Source organism: Epinephelus moara, chromosome 8 (assembly GCF_006386435.1).
Source record: "Epinephelus moara isolate mb chromosome 8, YSFRI_EMoa_1.0, whole genome shotgun sequence".
NCBI classification, from domain to species: Eukaryota; Metazoa; Chordata; class Actinopteri; order Perciformes; family Serranidae; genus Epinephelus; species Epinephelus moara.
The window spans coordinates 29,026,435-29,048,647 of record NC_065513.1 but is presented as its reverse complement, the minus strand read 5'-3'; the positions used below and the strand labels follow the sequence as shown (position 1 = coordinate 29,048,647).

General features: G+C 40.8%; 1 protein-coding gene across 2 annotated transcripts in view; it reads left to right on the top strand.

Annotated features, from left to right (window-relative positions):
• The window catches only part of fbxl17 (F-box and leucine-rich repeat protein 17), a 289,004-nt gene that overhangs the window by 96,407 nt on the left and 170,384 nt on the right, over positions 1-22,213 (top strand). For both annotated transcript variants that reach the window (XR_007570352.1, XM_050050910.1), the window contains exons 7-8: positions 1,546-1,653; positions 19,069-19,199. Coding sequence is in view for 1 of the 2 variants with exons in the window: in XM_050050910.1 (XP_049906867.1) it covers positions 1,546-1,653; positions 19,069-19,199 (239 nt within the window). In the remaining variant the exon portion in view is untranslated. The remainder of the gene's footprint in view (positions 1-1,545; positions 1,654-19,068; positions 19,200-22,213) is intronic.

Genomic DNA, 22,213 nt, shown 5'->3' with positions numbered 1-22,213 from the left:
CTCTGTGCTCAACATCCTACCTTTTAACACATTATTTACAGGTAAAAACCTTAAAGTAAAAAAACTAAGATCATGAAATGAAAACTGTAGTTTCAGGTACACCTTTTTGAATAATATAATGTCCTAATCACATTTTAAGGGATCTTACTATGATCACCTCCTATCTATAACTGTACATTGCTGTTGTTCTATTACTAAACACTACAACTCCAGTCTAAAAGACTTGTTAATTATCTTGTCAACACAATTAAGGCAGTTTCTTGGGAGGAGCAGTGGTTAATATGCAGTGTTTTTTTCTTCCTGCTTTATCACAAATAACTGTCAGACGATTCAAAATCATCCTGTTGCGTTGGAAACAGACAAATAAATGGAAAAACTTTCCCCGGCTGTTCCTTCGACTCAATTTTTTATTAATCTGAGAAGTTGTTGGTGACATTTCTAAAAGTTGATAGGAAGGCCACCAACAAAGCTAACACGTATGCAATTGCAAACTCAAGAAAGTGAGTTTATTTAGCTCTGTAAGAACTGATATTTCAAAATGTATTTTGCAATTGTGTCTTAGAAAACAACTGATTATACCAAAAATATTTTCAAATTAATTTTAATGTTACCTTGCCAGACTCTTGTCTTCTTGAGCCGCCATGTATTCAAGTTATTCTTCCAGAACTCCTCTCAGTAGTTTGTATTAAACATTAAAGTTCAGGGATACTTTTTATTTACTTTTCAAAACATGTCAGACTTGGATTTCACCCAAAGTGCACTTTCTTAAAGTATGTCTAAGTTGATAAGGAAAAGTTTGTGTGTGTATGCATCCATCACTAGTTGATGTTCTTTCTCTATGTATTAAAATGTATGTTTTTGCCTGCATTGCTTTTTGGGAATTTCATAAAGAAACGTTGCAGATTTTGACAGGGATGCCTCGAAAAAGCCATTTTTGTTCTCTAATGTTCTTTGATGTTTGTTTTTCTTTGTTTTCCCAGTTAATCACAGCGTAGAGTCAATTCTCTCTGTTCTGTCTCTCTTCTTCTCAACTTATTTTGTCTTTGTGATTGATGAAGACTTTGAGGAAGCTCTGAGGAAGCCTACAGAGAGGACAAACAATCTCCCACATATTGTTGCGGTGTTGAGTGTGACGAGGGAGGCGAAGTAGCTATCAATACCCGTATTGATGACTACAGTGGAAGCTGGTGGAAATGTTCTGCTTCCCTATTGATCTCTGATCCATTATGAGCTGTTAGTAGACGGCTGGGTGAAGGATGGGGAACGGTCCATCCATCATAGGTCGACGGCCACGCCGCTTGGCAGACATGCTCCTGTAGCTGTTTTGTCTGTTATCCTTGGCCTGCTCTTCTCCTTTTGTGTTTCTTTTCTCAACCCCAAAATATGAAAATTACTGGCAAGTTAAGCTCCCACCCCCCTGCAAACTAACCAACAAAAGAAAACAAACTACTTCAGAAATAATAGCCTGCAAGTATTTTAAAAATGAAGTTCAAGAGGTTTCTTATCTGGGATCCTCATTTAAACTCTCTCTTTTTTATTCTCCAGGTCACTGATCGGTCTGTGCGAGCGGTTGCAGAGCATTGTCCTGAGCTGCAGTTTGTTGGCTTCATGGGATGCCCGGTGACCTCTCAGGGAGTCATTCATCTTACTGCGGTAAGTGTGAAACACATTTTTGACTTATATCATCATAGTTAAGACCTATTGTAAGAGCTCAGGTCATGTGTTTACTTACTTTACTGGCAAAAGTGAAGGTACTGTAGTTCCTGCAGCACAGTTAAAATGAGGATAAAGGGATACTTGGCTGATTTTCAACCAACTGTACATCATAACAATGTGGATAGTATGTGTAAGTGATAGACTGGTAGCCTCCATCTTACCAGTGCCCAGATCTCTTGCTCAAATCCACTGGCTTTAGGGCTGTTGCTCAAAATACAGATTGTACTATCACATTTTTGTATGCCCACCACCATGAACACACAAGTGGATCAAAGCGGACCCCCTCCCCCCAAACTTAAACAAAACTTCCATCAAAGTATAAAACTAGGCAGTTACTCTTTTGTCTATTTGTCACCTAAAATATCTTCAGAAACATTTTAGTGCACTGTTTGGTTGTAAAACAAGAAATTTAGAACAGGAAGTGGCTAAAAAACACTGACATCAAACAGTAAAACCAAGCACGGCTGATAAAATATGAGATTCTGTTACTTTATTGCCTGTTTCACACCTAAATGTTTTCAGAAACATTTTTCAGCTTACTATTTAACTGCAAGTCAAGATTGTTTGTTACCAGCTGGCTGCCATATTGTTTCTGGTGTCAAAATGGACAATCTCCCTTATCGTCACCCATCAGAGGGAACGTTTATTGGTCCTGTGTGGTGCAGTGCATTCTAGTAGTTCTAGGTTTTCTACCTCTTTAGCAAATGAGAATGCCACAGCCCTTTTCCTCTGTTTTCTCTGGTCATATTGTACCAATTTCAAAAATCAAAGGTATTTGTCTTTCTAGTGCAAAGACAGGCCAGTTTTATGAAAAACAGCAGTGAAATACTTTAATTCCAGTCTACAGTTTCACTGTTTTGAGATAATTACTTGTATCAGTAAACGTCAGCAGAACAACAGTTCTAGCGTGACTACGTTTTTTGTCTAATCCTGTTACCATGGGCCAGCTCTCTGCGTTGCTCCAGGCCATGCGTTGTCTCCAGGGGGGGAAATTAACTTTTGGAGAGTAAACTCAGGGCCTGGCTGTGTGTTTTATCTCAGACTTAGTTTTGAAGTTATTTCATGTTAACTTTTAAATCTCATGAAAGCCTAATGAGATGAATCCTAATAATACGCTGCTGTTCTGACTACACCCTGCTGTTTGGATATTACCATGTTAATGAGCAGGGCTCTGTGGTTTTAAGATGTTTCGTGCCATATAAACATGGACACACATGCACTCACACGATGATTGCTTGAATTGAATCCACCAGGAAAATCTGCAACTTGCTTTTCTTCTCATTTATTTCCTTCTCCCAGTACCATCCATCTGGAATGCACCTATGTGTGAGTGTGTGTGGTATGTTCGCACCCAAGTGTGCTTGTGTAATACAATTCGATTTGTGTTTGATGTACTTGGGTGTACACGCAAGTGTGAACGTACCCTTGCGGGCTGCGTGCATCCATTCCTACTCAAATGCAATTACAGTTGTGTTAATAGGACTGAGACACTCGATGCCGCGCTGCATTATTAGATTAAACAGCAGATTAATTTGCGCTCATGGTTTTGGCCCCTATCATCTCTGCAGCCTCCACTGACCTTGGCCAGTGTGTTGTAGACAGACAGTAATGAAGCCAGCCAGTCATAACAGCATTAGCATACCTGGAGGTGGACGCATACACATCCGCCCACACGCACAGTCTAGCACACCTCATTATTATTTATTACAGTATTAACCAAGGTGAAGTTTTAGGAGTTCGGAAGAGAAAAGTTCATAATTCTGATAATATTTATATTTTGTTCAAAGCTGCAGTTTTGCCTCGACTGAAAACATCTTTGTGTTTTCTTTTTCTTTTTTATTTCAATCTAATGTGCTTTAACAACACAGATAGTAGATTTATATAGAACCACATACTGCATCTTTACCAACTTGACACAACAAAAATAACACCCACCCACACACACACACAGAAACACAGCAGAAATGACATTGCTACACACACTTACATACCAATGATGTGTTTGTATAATCCCAGAGGGACATTCAGACAAGAAGTGTCTGCTGTGTCAGTGACTAGTTGTCATAGCTTTAGCAATATGCTGATATTTTTGTAAAAAGTTTAGGACAATTTTCCCAAAGCTAATACACTCATGGGAAAATTCACAAAAGGATTTAGTGGCTTTTGTGGCCGCTAAATCTGCACAAGTGAGACAAAAAGCAACCATGTACTTTTTAAGCACCTGCAAGTAGTGCTGGGCAAATATTGTCTCAGTGTTCCTGTGCTATCCGCACATATTTAAAGGCTAAAGTGTATAGGATTTAAGGGAATATATTGACAGAATAAGAAACATTGTGTTTTTGTTACCATAGAATGAGCTGTTTCTATCTACACATGGAGCAGGCCCTCATCCACGGAGTCCGCTAGATGCTACTTCATTCTACACACTAGACCTTTAAATTTGGTAATATGCATACATTTAGTGCAAAATTGGGCCCTTTCTATTCAGACAGTTGGTGGTAACTGAAGCACACTGACAAACTTTGAAATGAAATAATCATGAGTGCGATATCCTAGGCAACTGTACTTGCTTGCGTTTCTTGAAGACGTTTCACCTCTCATCCAAGAGGCTTCTTCAGTTTTAGCTGACTGGTGCGGAGTCACAGGCTTGAAACTCTGTGTGGGTGTGAACCCTTACAGAGTCGTTGAGTTCTCATGTGAGCTCTGAGTTTCAGAGTCATTAAGGTCACATGTGAGTCGTTGACCCACCCGGCCATCATGCGTGTCGTTAGGGTTAGATGGGACCAGGTGTGACTGGGTGTGAAGTCGTCTGGGGAGGGATCCCAAGACTGCATTGTAGGTGGGTGACCTGGATGACTGAGAATCTTCACGGACAAGATATAAAATAATGTTTCTCTCTGTTGTGTTTAAATTCCTTGCCGGAAGTTTTGAAGAATGTATCTGCACCTCATCAGTCAGGACCTGTAGCTTGTAGTCTGAAAATTTCAGTTTTCTTTTTCTCTCTCGTTGTTCTGCCTCCTGTGCTCTTGGCGCAAAGGCAACATTTATACTTTGCCACATGGATGATTGCAGTCAGACGCAGCAAAGGGCAAATTGCAATCAGTTTCAAAACTTTATGGCTGCATCTGCGCTGTAATATCTTGAGTGCAATCTCTTTTATTATTCAGACCTTGATACAGGGCAGATATTGGTTGCAAGTGATGTGCAGTTCATGGAGCTATCAGCGGCCACAATCCATTCTTTGTGAATTTGCCTGTGTCCATTTTATCAGGTACAACTTTGCAAATGAATGCAATCCAATACAACACAACTGTTTTGCCATAGAGTCTTCTTTTCTAGCCTCTCAAATATCGATATCAGCATTGGCTTCAAAAATCCTGTATCAGTCGGGCATGCCTCATCATACCGATCTTTCACCGAGAGAGCATCTTTGGAAATTCAAAATTGGATCCTGCTTTCCAAATAGATTTGCATTAAGATTACGTTTTGATGTTCACATCAGCAGCTAAAGTACACTGATGGGGTGATAACTCTAAATCAGATTCAGTCAGCTGCTTAAGAACTGTCTTTTGAAGATAGCTGAAGTTTCTAGCGTAGGTATTGATTGTAATTTATGAATCTTTATGAGGCAGAAATGTTTCAACATTCACATTTATTCAGTCCGTGGATTTACAGTCAAATCATATGTCCCTTTGTTTCTGTCATTTCAGCCGTCAGTTCTACGACACCCCCTCTGCCTCTCTACTTCCCCTCTCCGTCCCTCTATAATCTCTGACAGTAATTATCTCGTTTAGCAGTTGATTCCTCCTCTCATTCATTCCCACTTGGTCCCATCCAGTGTCGATTGAAAATCATATTCTGGCGTTTAGAATCGTTGCATTTCTGATGACTCCGTGGACCTGCATGCGATTCCAGGACTGCGGCGCTCCTCTCTTGTTCGATTATCACACACACCCTCCCACTTCTTTTCTTCCTTGATTGCTCTTTCTCTCTCTCCCTTTCTCTCTGATAATCTTCCCAACCTCCTCACTTGCTATTCAGCTATCACCAGAAAAAAGGGAAGAAAATCCATTACTTTTATTAACTTCTCTCATATGACACACTCATTTCAGATTGATATTTTTTTATGCCGACTTCTCACAAATTAGGGTATGAGGAAATCAATTCAAATCGTATTTTCTTAATCAAGCCAGCTGATGGTTGAAATAGGCCACCCATGGCGCCGAGTTCGATGCAGATGGTCTGTAGAGTAACTGTAAAGCTGTGACTCCTTTATGCTCGCTCTTCAGTGTTTCAGTCCTACGGGAGCTGTGCGGTTCCTCTGTGATGTGCAACACAACTCAATATTTGTAGCCAGACGCCGTTTGATAAATCATCATCTTGTTAGCGACTAAAAGGCTATATCAAGATTTCTGCCGGCTGGCTGAGAGAATAAAGCCTGCTAATCGAAAACAAGCTTCCTAACACTTGCCTTACTGGTTGGGAATCAAACATTACATACGGCTTTAAATGTCAAAACAAAAACTGAGATGATTTTAAGAGCAAACATGTGTCTGATGTGGTCTTTTGTGTTGCCGTGCCAGGGATACACTGTAAATTTTTATTTATGCTCGGTGTTGAGATTGGAGCTCAAAGCTAGCTCGAAGCCCCTGACATTAATAATAGTTTTATTGATGAGGCTTGTCACATCCCAAGGCTGTGTAATGGATACAAAATATCTTGGGGTGGAGGCTTTGTGGGTGTCCCAGAGCATTTAGTGATTTGGCGCTCTCCCTCAGCAGCTAATTTGAGAACTTTATATGTGTTTTCTTGTGGACCTGCGTGAGATTAATCGCTCTCCTAATTCAGTTTCAGAGGGTTCACCCTTTAGTCAAGCCTGTGACAAGCCACAGAGGTGGAAGTGCGATAGATGTGTGGAGGCATTGGCCGTTATTAGAAGGGTGGAAGGCTTCACGCTGCCAGCTTGAGTGTAACCCCGGCTTTTCAGATGTGTTTGTGTGTGTTTGTGTCTTTGAGGCAATGGATCTGTGTGTGTTTCAGAAGTGGATAACACACAGTGTTTTCTGAGCTCTCCCTCTGATTCTCAGACACCCTTGGTCACACAAAAAAAGTTGCACAAAACTCCACCATCTCTTTGAACCGTGTGTTACCTGTTTACGTCTCTCTCTCTGTCCAGTCTTTTTCTACTTGTGGTCATTGTCACTCTCTCAATGTATCTTTTTTTTCTCTCGCTTACTCTTGTGGTTTGTGTGTTTTTCTCTCTCTTTTTCACACACACTCTCCCACCGTCTCTCCATCTTCCTGTCAAGCGGCGCTCTTTTCTTCTGGTAGTGATTAAGTCCAAGGTCGGCTCTATCAGAGAGCCAGTGTTTGAGAGGAGCTCTGGGTGCCAGAGAGCCTTCATTCCCCGAGTCTTAGATGTCCCACTGATGGCTTCCCTTTGCTTGTCATGCCTACCCACAATGCCCCTCCTCATACATCAGCCTATCACTGCCCTTAGACACTGTGGGCCTCAAAATGCCTTTTTTGTGTGTGTGAAAGTTCCCACCCTCGGGAGAGGGAGCGAGAGGAGGCCAAAGACATAACAAATGGAGAGACTGTTGAAGAATGTGTCAGAGATGAAAAGAGGTATATTTGGAGACTATAATAGCTATGTGTTGTCTCTCTGATGTGCAGAGCTTGGATGTTTCTGGTCTTAATTTTGGGTCTTGTAGATTAATTCAGCCGTGCCGCTCCAGTGCTTTTGTTGTTCTTCTCGCGAAAAAAAGCTTGAACCTTTGATAAATGCTCTCTAAATTTGACAGAATTGGACCGTGGGCAATACCTCATTCTCTCTGTGTGTTTATGAGCAAATAAAACAGTCTGGTTTATGACAGGAAAGCTGTTTAATTCCATAACCAGAATCATATGTTCTATCCATCCTGGTTGCTTAGTGGAGCAGCATGTACTTACAACATCCTGAGTTCAGATTTATTTCACAACCTTTAAAGGTTCTGAAAGCGACATTCAGAGCATGAATATAGCAGCAAATCACCAGCTGCTGTGTAAAGACACTGTGGAGTAATGGCGCCCTGAGCAGAGAATAAAGTCATGCTCCCTCTGTGTTTGTTGTAATCCGAGCTTTTCTTGTGGTTTGTTTGTCTGTGGTCAGCCGGTACAGCCACTCATGCATGTTATTACATGGGTGTATCCCACTGGCTAGCTCAACGCTGCTGCTTGGCACTGCGCTCAAACAGCAGCTACCGCCAAGTGGCAACATCTGAGGCTGAAAATTAAAGCCAACATGGAAGTGTCAAAAACTGCAGTTCCTCAAATGGCCACACGAGACTGGCTCTAATAGTGAGTCAATCTCCGTAGAATCCTATTTTAAAGAGCCCAACTTTACAGCTGAAATAAACATGTTTACAGCCTGGAACAAAAAAACTTTACGGCTGTACTTGTTCACATTTTATTAAGGTTTAAAGTTATGCATAATTATGGGCGTGGCCACATTGATAGGCTGTCTGTAAGGCGTCAACACAGTCCGTGAGTCTGATTCACCCCTCGCTCCTCCACATCTCCACTGTCTCATCCAAATATGATCACTTCTGGCTCCAAAAGCCAATGATGGCGACGGCCAAAATGCCAAACTTAAGGCTTCAGAACGGGAGTCCACAAACCAATGGGTGACGTCAGGGTGGCTGTGTCCGTTATTTGTTTACAGTCTATGGTTTTCGCTGATAGTGGGACAGAGGTGCTGCGGAAGCGTAGCGGCCACTGTCTGGTTCCCCCGATTGACACCATTTGCACTGTCAACACTATTTTCATTGTGTCACTATTGACATTTATTTAGTTAGCACTGTTAGAGGCTAGCTGCCAGCTCAGCCACCTCCATGCTGAGATCAGTGACCTCAAATCAAATGCTCTGAATTTTGAAAGGGTCCATTTTTCTTACAAAAGAGGGGAAATATGAACAAAATATACAGAAATATCATTTATTTCCCCCCACTTTTTTTCCAAATTGTCATGACCACAGGTTTGGAAAGAGGTTGGTGAGACACAAAAGGTTAAGATATAGGTCTTCACCCGCTCCCACCTTCACACCCTCCACTCCACCACTCCCTCCCCATGTAGGATGAGTGGTGTCTGGTTTTGCTGTAGTCTGCTGGCCCCTTATCTCCTCCCTCTGACTGGAGCACAGAAAATACATAATCACAGTGCCCTGTGTCAAACTGATAACCCCCAACACAAACCAAGGAAGTAAGAGTGTGTGTGCGTGTTCATGTCTACGTGAACCTTTTCCTATGTACAAATGTGTGTGTGCGACTGTGTACTTGTACATGTGTATTGTGTCTCAGGGGTGGTGGAGAGGATAAAGGGGAAAACGAAGGAGCAGAGGGGATTTGGAGGAAGAAAGGTAATGGGGTTGTGGGGGTCGCGAAATGAGTCGAAATTGTAATAATAATTTTCTTCACTGCTGTATGGAGGAGATTGGGGGATTTATGAATATAATGAGCAGAGAAGAGCCTAAGGATGATGTGTGTCTCTTGCAAGAGTAATTGAAGAATAATTCATTTGGCTCTAAGACTTTTAACCCAGAGACAGACAGAGATAGAGAGGTTTTTGACCTCTGGAGGGGGGGGATATCATGTCTCATTATTGGCCCAACTAGTGTCACTGTACTGTGACTGTCATCCAGCGCTGTCACACCGGCTCGTGCTCGCGTACGTGAGTGTGTGTGTGCGTACCCATGTGGTCATTTGGCTTAGAGCGCCGAAGAGAAACCAACTCTCTCTATCTCCTCAAGCCTTTCCTCGCCACTGAGTTTGTTATCAACACCAACACATGCAGGATTAGCGACTGTAAGGGAGAAAGCGAGAGAGGAAAAAGGGGGTAGGAGAGGGAAAATAAGTGATAGACAGTAGATGGGCACAAGACAGATAAAGAGAGAAGTTAACCACACATGCACGCACACACCTACACACACAGGGATCAGCTCACTGGTCCATGACTGATGCAGACAATGTATTTGTGATACCAGACCCATGGCCTTTCCACTCGCCTCAGTCCTTTTTCAAATATTCATGTCGCTCTGTCTGCACAGGCCTCTATGTATTTATATGTGTGTATGTTTTTCTGAGTGTGTGTCTGGAGGGGGGGTTAGTGTGTGATTTAGGCTTGCCGCAGAGGGATTGTCTCGACACAGCTTACTCCTGTCTGACTGAACTGTCTGGGATGCTCCGATATGGGGGAAAAGAAGCGTCTATGCATGAGTGCGCACTTGTATTCACCTAGTGACACTGCTGCCATTCGTCTCACCTTTGTGCCCCCCCCCGCCTCGTCCCGTCTCACACAGTCTCCAACACATACGGACAGCCGAGCAAAATGTGTCAGGGCCACAATGCCACCTCAACAACACCCTGTGACTTTGACTTCTTGCTCAAGACTTTGAATATTACTTCAAAGTGACTGTCTAAAGTTCCACCTGCATTGTTTAGAAGAGTTAAACTTGTTTCTACAAGGGATGCGCTGATTTATTGGCCAGTACTCACGTTGCTGGCTGCCATCGGCGTATTTGCAAATAAGAATACATTCACCGATAGCAGTGGCTCATGTTCTGTGTCACATTAATTTTGCACAGGCTAAAAAGAAGGTTTTAAACGAACAATGCCCCATCTTCCTGGGAACAATAGAGAACATATTTGGGCTGAACTCCCTATCAACATGACAGGGGACGCACGCTATTGTTTTCCTGATAGTGCGACACTGTGAACAACATATCTATGTCGACATCGGCAGGACCAGAGCTAGTTAACGTTAGCTGTTAGCAGCTGGTGGCTGGAACTATCTGCTGACGAAGGTTGCATTGAGTTACATTATGATGCATTGAAGCTCACTTTGGTAAAATTGAGTTTTGGGCGAAGGTGAGATAATTTTGTAAAGTGTAGTTTTTGGCAAGAAACTCAAATAAACATGGTTGTTTGAATGATAAATTTGTTGAGGTTTTCATAGAAATATAAAATAGATATTAGAGAGGACATTATGATATTTTAAATACAGTGAAAAGGCTTTTGAATCTTTTTTTTTTTAGAAATATTTTTCATGTGAAAAAACGTTATTTTCAAGGTTGTTTCATGAATTTGTATGATTGAATTTGTGCTCATTCAAAGATAGTGTAAAGAAGGATTGTATGACTTTAAAACTGTTTAGTTATTTTATGATGAAGATTTCTTTGTTTCCCTGGCACAAAGGGGGAAATAAAAAACAAAAAACAAAAAAACAGAATAAAGCTATTTGCTATTGGCTATCAGACAAATTGTTATTTTAAACCTCAGTATCCGTCCAGAATATTTACAGTTGGTGCACTCCTAATGTCTACTTATCTTTGCCAGTCTGAGACTGGAGAGTTTCCACTGTCACGGTTGTTAGTTTTACTGAAAAGCAAATTTTTCCCCCTTCTTCATAGACAGTTCTTTGCATGCATGTGTTTTTTGTATGGATTTCCCACAGTAGGACGTATTTTTCATTGACCAAACTCACATACTAAATCTCAAAGTGGTTATAAATTAACTTCAGCAATGAAATAGCAGCTCATACTTTCCAAACCCAACATGTTCGCTATTTATGACTAAAACAATGCCCACTCTGTCCGTGCTTTTTAAATGTCATCTAACTGCTTGTCAGCCGGGACACTGAGGTTGATGGACAGCAACAGCCATGAACTCATGCTGCTTCGTGCCAGCGTTCAACCCATGACATCATATCCTCTGCATGGGGTCCACCAGGCCTCAACTTCCTGCTTGGCATCATGATGCTTGACGTTGTGTAAATAAATTAAGAAATAGCACAGGTAGTTATAGCTCTGTAGTCTGGCAGAGCATACACAGGTACACACACACTCACCCAGTGTGTGCCAGACTGTGACATACACTAATGTAATAAAGTGTCAAATCAACCTCTCCAAATATTGAACTCCAGCCTATGCTTGGCTGAAGGATAACGTACCTTTGAAACAGCCAGTTATTTTTCTTTCATTTAAAGCGGCGTTTTGTGTTTGACCTCTGACTCCGGCTCTCATTTTTCCTGTTTGAGAGAGGCTTCTAATTGAAGCAGGTGGGAGTCATGCTGCTTGGAGCTCACTGATCTCCTCTGGTCATGTGGACTGAATTAAACAGCCTCTTTATTACAGAAATGTGGTGCTACACCCACTTCTCAGACCACGAGTGCTGTTTGCTCATCCAGCTCTTGTCAAATCTGAAGTGATTGCTTTTCTCTTATCTTTGCGTAAGATGTTTTCTATATTTGACTTGATTTGGAGTTTGTCTATAAACTGAGATTCACATCCAATTTTGTGAATTTGAATATGTCTTTTTCTGCTCTGTATTTGTTTTTTTGGAGCAGAATTAAATTGAGAAATAAATGGTTAATTTTTGGGCCTTATCAAATTACATTTTAAAGTAGGTTAATTGATTTACTGATGGTGAAAAAGTTTAAAAATTCACAGCTTTTATTTTTTAAAATTAATTCAGCTAAAATTAATTAAATGGTAAGAGGCAAATTCACAAAAATAAATTGTAATCTATCAATACTTCTTCTGCTACAATTATTGATATTTTGTCAAGCCTGTAGTGCATGTTTCCTTTTATGTATTTTTTTAATTTAATCGTTATTTAATCAGGCCGTCTCATTAAGTTTTAATATCTCTTTTCTAAGAGAGACTTGAGAGCAAGAAACATTCGCATTACCACATTCAGCAAAACAGGAACAACACAGCTACACAACAAACAAGAAATTAAAAGAAGCCGTTATAAGAATCATAAAAAACAGATAATAAAGCTTTAAAATCTCCGAGGGAGATGTGAGACTCTAGTTTGAGGGCAGCTTGCAGTTCATTCCATTTAAAAAGTGCTTAGTACCTGAAACCAGTTCTGCCAACATTAGTGCATACATGAGGGATCTCTAAGTAGTTACACAAACGTTTACTGTTGTTGGATTTAAATGAGAAAAGAGATGTGAGGTAGTTTGGAAGGTTCAATAGAGCTAAATGAATAACCTCAAATGGCTATTTTTTTTTTTTTTTTTTTGGACTATAAGGAAGTTTATCCAACCGTATGGTACAGAGAACAATGATGAGTACAAAGTTTTTCTGCTGAAGTGTTGATGAAGCAGCATGACAACACAGTCTCCACAGTCAAGCACAGTCATGAAGGTCGACTGTACAATAGATTTTTGATTAGAGAAAGACACACATACCTTAATTCAATACGAGAAGCCACATTTGATTTTTAATTTTTGAGTCAGATGTTGAATATATATCTTGAATCATTGTCTGCTGTCAAGCCAATTTTATAAGTATTTGTAGGACCCAGCAAGAGTAACATGGGTGCCATTTATAGTTTCAATGGCAGCATAGTCAGAGTCACTGGTGGAGGTGTAGAATACTATGTACTCAGTCTTTTCTATATTTAAAGCTAATCTGTGATTAACGAGTGATGATTGAAAAGCATCAAAGGCAGACTGAAGACAAGTCAAGAGGGGCTAGGGAAGAGCTTAGGGGAATTTAAAATTGTATCATTAGCAAAACATAAGGCAATTGAAGTATTGATTAGGAAGAATTATGTATAAAGGAAACAGCAGGGGACCAAGGATAGACCCCTGTGGCTACCCATTTCTGATGGCAAGATGACTAAGTACCATCAGCAACAACAGTCTGAGTTCTTAGTGAGTGATGGACGAAGCACTCAGATCATTTACTTGAGTGAAACACAGTGATAATTAGGGCTGTCTTGACTACAAATTTTTTTGACTCTGGAGCGTCAGTAGTAACCAACAGCAAATATTTGAAGCTTTGGCTGGCCTGGGGTGCTGTTGAACCTGGCTTTCTGGTTTTTTTTTAATTTATTTGCTATTTAAAATAACTAAAATCTTATTTCATTGTATAGCAGCATGCAGCATATTGATTGGCTAAGCCCTCCTTGCCCTGCAGTCGCTCTCTCTCTCTCTCTCTCCCTGGTAATTATAAGACTGCTGCAGGAGTGTGAACCTGCGCCAGAGACAGTTGGGGATAGCCCGTCCACACACACGCACGGTAACATGGCTAATTGTTAGCATCACATGGCTAACGTGACCTGAAAGTAGTTTATTTTATTTATTTAACAGAGACAGTGCACAGCTACTTTGCTATAAGCTAATTTTCATCTGTAGTCCCTGGGCAGGAAGCAGAGAAATTATTCTCTATTGTATAAAAAACCCAATTACAAAATAGAACATATTCATGACACAGCGGCTTCAGCAATAACCATAGCGAGACAACACAACATCAAGTTATCGCAGCAATAACAACAGCAACAACAATACTGCTACAACACTAAAAGGGTTGAACGACTGTAATGCTGCTGTGGTTTCAGTGTGAGGTTGTCTGGACTGTTTATCGACTGTGTCTAATGTTAGCTGCTGCTGCTGTATGACAGCCTGCTAGCGCCAATAAATTTAAGATTTGTAACAAACAAACAAACAAATAAGCAACAAATTTAGAATCCCAAAATTAAAAAACAAATACTTACCCAATGAACCGATATCCTAATAGCTGAATATTTGGGTCCAACCCTAATGATGATACGTTATTACAAAATTTTGCATCCCAGATGTTGCTTGAAGTACAGAAGTGTTTGCAACAAAATGTGCTCAAAATAAAAGCACAGAGAGTGTGATAGTCATTTTAAAAAAAAAAAAGTTTTTTATCTGGTCAAGCTGGAGCTAACTACTACAGCTTCATATACTGTTGGGTAATGTGGTAAAAAAAGAATACTCAATAATACATACAATGGAAAATACTCGCGCAAAGTTCAGGTTTACGAACTACAGTTATTGAGTCCATGTACATAGTNTAAAAGCACAGAGAGTGTGATAGTCATTTTAAAAAAAAAAAGTTTTTTATCTGGTCAAGCTGGAGCTAACTACTACAGCTTCATATAATGTTGGGTAATGTGGTAAAAAAAGAATACTCAATAATACATACAATGGAAAATACTCATGCAAAGTTCAGGTTTACGAACTACAGTTATTGAGTCCATGTACATAGTTACTTTTCACGACTGTTTCTGTGCTTGTGAACATGTGTGTGCACAGTCACTGGAATATTCATGTATTCAGACCTAATTTCTGTGCCGTGCATGTGTGTTCACGGGGCGGGGACGACACGCTGGCCTCAGAGCAGCTGGATTCTGCAGGTTTCACTGTTTTTATGAACAGCATGAATAATTATCCAGGTGAAGCTGCCAACTCATAGGAGACGAGACAAACTCTGCCTGGTTACAGACCTCAGCCAACGAGGAAGAAAAACCTGCCGAACCCCCTCACCAAATCCCCTGCTCTCCATTCTGTCGCTCCTTTCCTCTCTCACTCGCTCTCCTCACTCTGTTTCACTTTTTTCCTCTGTTCCCGTCTTTCCTCTTCTCTCTCTGTGCTGCGTGAATCACTCGCTTTGTCTTCCTCTCCGTCTGAAGCCTTCGCGTCCCCTCCTCCTCATTTCTCTCCATTTATTTTTCTTTTCGTGCCTGTTTATTCTCGGATCGCAGAAACACATGAGGAGAAAATAAGCTGTATTATGAGTGGAAATGATTAAATGAGATTGGGAGCATTAAAACCTTTCACCTATGAGTCAAATTATGATAATCTGTCAACTATGAGAAAACAAACACTGGCACTGTGGCCTGTCACATTCTGGAGGTGTGACTAATTACTAAGAGGTTGCCTTTTTTGTGTGTGTGTGTGTGTGTGTGTGTGTGTGTGTGTGTGTGTGTGTGTGTGTATATGTGTGTGTGTGTGTGTGACTTTTCATTTCAGGGATTTGGAGAGATATTTTTGCTTTCGGCAGATGTCTGCGAAACTGTGGAATTTATTTTCTCTGCGGTGGTTTCTCTACAGATGGATTAGCAAAGTTACAGTCTCAGCCGTGACTCTGCCTCTTCCCTTTCATGCAGACATCTGCTAAATTTTCACATTTTCTTCAACCTAGCTGCACTCTCAGCCAATGAAAACTCATGCTGGTTGGCCTGGTTTCTCATTGGATATCCACATCAATGAAACAGTTGCTATTGGTTGTAGTAAGAATTCTACTATAGCAGACATAAGCAGTTTTGAAGATTTGGAGAACAAATACTACTTTTGATGTGGGGGCTTTTAAATTTACTCCAGGCTCAATAACCATAAATACTGAATGCAAATAACTGTGTGTGTGTGTTAGAGAGTGTGTGTGTGTGAGAGAGGGAGCGACAGAGTAAAAGTGTGAGGATGTGTGAGCTGGTGATTGCTATTTTTTTGACAGCGTGAGTGGATGTCTGTTGCTATGAATATTAAAGGTAGTGGTCACTTTGCCTGCATCCAGTTTGATTTTTGCACTGCCTTTGTTGTGCAAACAGTGACACCACACACACACACACACACACACACACACACGGACACACACATGCACACAGATCAGTCTAATTCCACATGAATAATTTAGCACTTCGATCCAACACCGGCCACACGGGCAAATGACAGTGTGTGTGTGTCTGTACGCTTGGGTTCATGTGCGTTTCTGAGCATCTGCTCGTATGCGTGCATGTGTACGTCAATTCACACATTTAAGTTTTCTCCCCCCTTTCATTAAGTACCATTGTTTATCATGTCAGTTTAGCTGTCCCCGGTGATCACTGCTGCATTCGTGAACCGTCTTTGCACGCACAAGCTGTTTAATGTTTATTTCATTAGTATATCTGAGCGTGTCTTCACAGTATAGGTGCCACAAACAAAATCTGTTTCATGTTTATTTCATGCCCAAGCAGACCTTTTATCACAAGAGGTGTGGATCCAATTTTCTCCTGAGGAGTGACAAAAAAAGCCACAGGCTACATGAGAACGGGGGGAGACAAACGGAGCAGGTAGACAGAGGTAAAGGTTTTGAAAGCCTTTTTTATTACCTTCAGCGCAGTGCAGCATCACATGCTCACCGTTGTTTGTTTGCGGTGGGTGTACGAGTCTCTGTGTTTTGATTCTCGGTATGTGGGGACAGGGAGGAGTGTTTACATGTGTGCTTACTTCACCCAGCGAGCCTCGGTCCTTATCCGTTCCCCCCGTGTGTCTTCACGCTGGTAGGTATATGTCATGCCTATGGAGCCGACAATAGTGCTCAGTGATCTTAACACCAACTGTAAGCTTGTTTTCTCTTTAGCCTTGGCCCTGACATTTACCTCCCTGCCTCCCTTGCGGCTGGCCGGAATATCATACCTCTATTATCTTGCATCCCCGGCGTGTGTGTGTGTGTGTGTGTGTGTGTGTGTGTGTGTGTGTGTGTGAGTGTGAGCGCGTATGTGTGTGCATGCACCTGTGCCTTAAATAGTTCTGAGTATGTATCAGAGAAAATACACCTGTGCTGTAACTTGAAAAGCCTTTTGGTAATTTTCAGTGAGCAGGAACGCTTGTTGAACAGTGTGTCAGTGTGGGTTTCTAAGAGTGTGTCAGGAAGTAGAGATTTTGACTGGAGGATTAATCTAAACCCCCTCTTATAAAGTATTCAGATCGGAAAGAGGGATTATTGAAAGTCGGAGAGATGAAAGGAAGAGGGAAAGTGAATGCTCATATTGGCTCATAACCCCTCACACCAGGCACGCAGGCACAGAATGATAAACAGTAACAGCAAGCAATTTTCTATAATTTATCTGCCTTGTTAGGTTTTATTCTGCATTCATGCTATTTTTTTCCCCAGTACATGTGGCAGTATACAAGTTTACTCAGTGTGTGGAAAGATGTTTTCCACATTTCTCGGGGATACATCAAGACTATCCATGTAATTCAGCTTGTGTATATACCATACGCGCTTTCACCAAATATTTCTCTTCCTGTAGTCTCCTCTTTTTGCTTTGCTCGTGATAACAAATCAACTGCTGGTTCCTTCATGAACAGAAAGGAAATTGTGTTTCCTGTATATCTGTTTGTGTGAAAGAGATAAAGTGTGAGTGCTGGATTTTACTTTGTTAAAGTCCAACTGAAATGAAATTGTATTTTATTTTGTCTGCTCCAGCCTACATCTTTGCCCTGTAAACCACTTGGCCTGTGTTTTCCTGAATGAGAAGAAGAAGAAGAATGAGAAGCCAAAAAGGGAGACACTGATATATATATTTTTTTTTTCATGGTGTTGCCATCTAAAGGGTTCCTGTGGATCCTTACAAAGTCTTAAAAGGCATTGAATTCATTTATCTAAAAAAAAAAGACCTTCATTGGTTGTAAAATGTTTGAAATCAATCTTTTAAAAGTCTTAAAAGACATGTTTTTTTAATCTTTTGTTACACTTTAAATTCTCAAAATATTTGGGATAATCTAATTTTCTAAATCACTGAATGCCTCTTGCATTAATGTCATGCAGATCAGATTATTGGAAACAACAGCACTCATATTTTGTTTCTGACTGGGATACTCAAAGCAGCTTTCTGCTACAATTGGCTATTTAAACAAGATTTCACGGCATGGCCAAAACAGGTACAAGGCTTTGTGAGTTTTATGCAAAATGTCAGCACAATGGAAATCAGGGCAGTGGAATCTTAAATGCAGAGTGAGACACACAAAATTGCCAAGAAAACCCAACATTTGGGCATAATGTCCCTTACTCCCAAGTAATTGATGTCGGTTTATGTTTTTTACTCTTAAATTTTGGTAATTGTAAAATTGGTCTTAAATTTTATTCTGAGTGGCATTAAAATAGTTTTAAAAACTTAAAAATATAACTTGCCTTAAGCTGCAGGAACGTGTTTTGCATTAATCCAACAGAATACCATTCTTCCTTTAATAATACTTTTTTTTTTTTTTTTTTACCAAACACTTAAAAAAAACATGTTGACATTATTTTTGACTACAAAAATGGATACCTACATGTGATTTAGTTCAGTGGTTCCCAACTGGTGGGTAGCAGTCCAAAAGTGGGTCACAGGTCCATTCTGAATGGACCAAAAGTGACTTGCAAATGTGTCAAGTTTGTCAAAAACAAACTTTATTTTTAAGTATAGTGAATTTCCGGCACAGAGCTTTTATTGTGAAGTGCTGTTTCCTGCTGTAGAGTGAGTTACTAATGCACAGCTACTTGACAGAGACAGCAAACTAGCTTGAAGACATGTCCAAATGCAAGTATGACACTGAATATATGAAACTGTGTGGACCTTGAACTGATGACTGAGGAGGAATCTGGACCCCGTGGCTGGACCAGTTGGGAACCACTGATTTAGTTGCTTTAAAAATGAGCATTGTTATTTGATTGTATGTGCTGTGCAGCTAGCTATCTGTATGAATTTAACCGGTTTGAATCATTGAAATGTTCTTTGTGTTGGTTGTCTCTTGTAGCTACGAAACCTGAGTGTCCTGGACCTGCGGCACATCTCAGAGCTCAACAACGAGACGGTGATGGAGGTGGTGAGGAAATGTCACAACCTCAGTTCCCTCAACCTCTGCCTCAACTGGAGCATCAACGACAGGTATGTCAAGTAACTATTTCTATATAGATCAGTATCACACGAACTGATGCTCATTGGGTTATCCCACCCACTACATAACCACTGACCTAACCCAGTTTGTGTACAAGACAAGAAAAACTTCTAAATAAATCATATATGTAAAAAAAGAAGCCCTCCCTTTTTGGACAGTCAGATTTGCAATAGAAGCCTTAAAAAGACAATTTCAAAAAGAAAAATGTTTAGTAGTATCTGCTCAAAGTTTTATAATCCATCAGGGGTATTATGATAAATCCAGTACTAATGTTTTTGCCAATACTTAAAATAAATAAAACAAGTCCAGTGTGTCGTGGGGCCCATCTTATCATTTGACTAATGGCTCTTTGGGGTCTTAGTTGGCAGAGAATCATTGATTAGTCATATTTTATTATCTTTTCATGGGGAGAAAGCTTTTATTGATTAATGAGAGGTAAAAGTTGCTTCTCTGGCATCAAAATAATATTCACAGATATGCTTTTGTCTTTAGTAGGTGCTAGATTTTGAGATCCTTCAGTGTAACTTCTTTAAAGGCACACCGTAGAGTTTTTGAACAACAGTAGCACTATGGAGCAATGCTTTTATGTGTGGGTCCTCGTTTTATTTGAATCTTATGCACATGCATACGAATGTAAAGCTACACACGCAGGAAACATTATACACCTTCTTGATTGTTTCACGTGACTGATAAACTATTGGTAGTGGTGACACTGTGAAAAATGTACAAATAAAAGCAGGGAAGAAGAAAACTACTAACTTATCTTAACATGGATCTAAACCATAGAGGTTTCAAAGTTTTAAATAAACTGGCTTTGCAAATATTTTATAAGGAAGGACATGCATTCAACATTGATATACACGATGTGATTTATAACAACAAAAGATTTACGTTAATGTCCTTGCAGGGAAATTTGTTCTTGACTCTGTCCTTTAGTTCCACAGAAGATAAACTCACACATGCTGCTTAATAAAAAACATTTCAACAACACAAAGCTTCATGTAACCATTGCACACACATACACACACACACACACACACACACACACACACACACACACACACACACNTGTAACCATTGCACACACATACACACACACACACACACACACACACACACACACACACACACACACACACACACACACACGCACACCCCTAACATTGTGACCAATTCCATGGCCACTGGAACTTCTTAGTGTTAAGAATCATCATAATCATGGGCAGGAATTAAAGTTTATTGAACAGTTTAGTTCAGTCAGTCAAGGATTTTTATGGCCCTTCACACAAACTATACACACGGACACGCTCACGAACTTTTGGCGCTGAAGCATATTTGAGATAATTACTGACAAGCTTCACAGATGATCAAATTCTTTGCTTGTTTGACACACATCGGCCTCGTAAGTCAAAGCTACATGTTTAGTACAGATGTTTACAGAAGGTCACATGTCTGTATATTGTGCACACATTCAAATACTTTAAAAATATCGTACAAAATGTACTAAGTTAGATAGAGTCCTTATGCTAGCATGCAAACTCTCGCATGAGGAAGGACAGTTATAAGAATTTAAAACACACATTGAAAGGACAGCAAGAACTTCTCTCTTCTTTGTTTCTGTCTCCATGGTCATCTTTCTTTCTGCTCCCACGTCATTTCTTTTCTCTCTCCCTTTCTCTCTCAAATGGAAAGGAACCTGTACAGAATATGACAGCAAGAGTAAACCATCTCCTCTTTTATTTATTATCTTGTGTTTTATTCATACGTTTCTATTTAATCTATTGATTTACAGCTAAGGCTGTGGCTTCTCTGCCGACTGTACTCCCACTCTGGCTTAGGAGTGTGAACACAATATTGAATTTACCATGGTGCATAGCAACAATGGATGTATGTGTGTGCGCGTGTGTGTGCATGTGTGAAATTATTCTTGCATTATTGAGTTAACAGCAGACATGTGGTGGGAAGGTTATGGTAATACCTTACCTGCCTCCTTTCAATCAAAAAACATGGAGTTTGGTGAAATCCTCACAGGAGCACATGGTGTTATCAACTTCTTCCCTTTATAACATGTGCGCACGCACACACACTCACACATACACATGCAAACGCACAGGCACAGGCACAGGCACAGGCACAGGCACAGGCACAGCCTCGATTGATTCAATGCTGCATTGATTCTATAATGATATTTACTGCATTGGTTCAGGGGCTAGAGGTGTATGTGTGTCTGACTGGATTTGTCTGGATCACCTGTGGGAATATTGGAATATAAAATGGTGTGTGTGTGTGTGTTGCAGCCTTTGTGGGAGATAAAGCTAGCATGTTGTGTGTGCATGGCAGCATACAGTTGGTGTATTGTTGGCTTATGTATAAAGCAGAGATAGTCAGGGAGTGAAAGGCCGAGGTGGACAGTCTGCTGAGGAGTCTTACATGCTTGCTGCTCTGATGCTGCACTCCTCCCCATCCCTCCCAGAGGATGAGTTTTAAAATTCCAGCAAAAGTAATGCAGGGCCATTTTCTCTGTCCGGCCCCCTGGACCTGCAGACCTGTGTGTGTATGTGTGTGTGTATTGTGTACATGCTGACTGCTGCTCAAGGACTCAGAGCAAATAAAAGCCTCCAGTCATAAGCTGCTTTATTGTTACACTTTACAGTCACACAGCTCAGAGCAGAGAGGAGGACAGGGGGGTTATTTAAAGGGAGAAACTGGCTGGGTGGTCGTCTTAACGTGAAGGAGGCATATGCGGAGGTGTGTGTGTCTTTTAGAGGTTTTCCACAGGGCTGGTCGGCTTTAGCTGCGCTGGGCCAAGCCAAGCCAAGCCAAGCCAAGCCGAGCCGTGATGACATGTTCCCACTAAGAAGCACAGCCTCACAGCAGGGCCTAACTGAGCTGCGTTGCTGTGGTCTTGCTTGCTAGCCTCAACAGAGTCATGTCGTTGCAGATATGGGATTGGATCAAGAGTATATTACCATATGCAAGTGAAGAGAGGGAGGGGCCTTTGAAG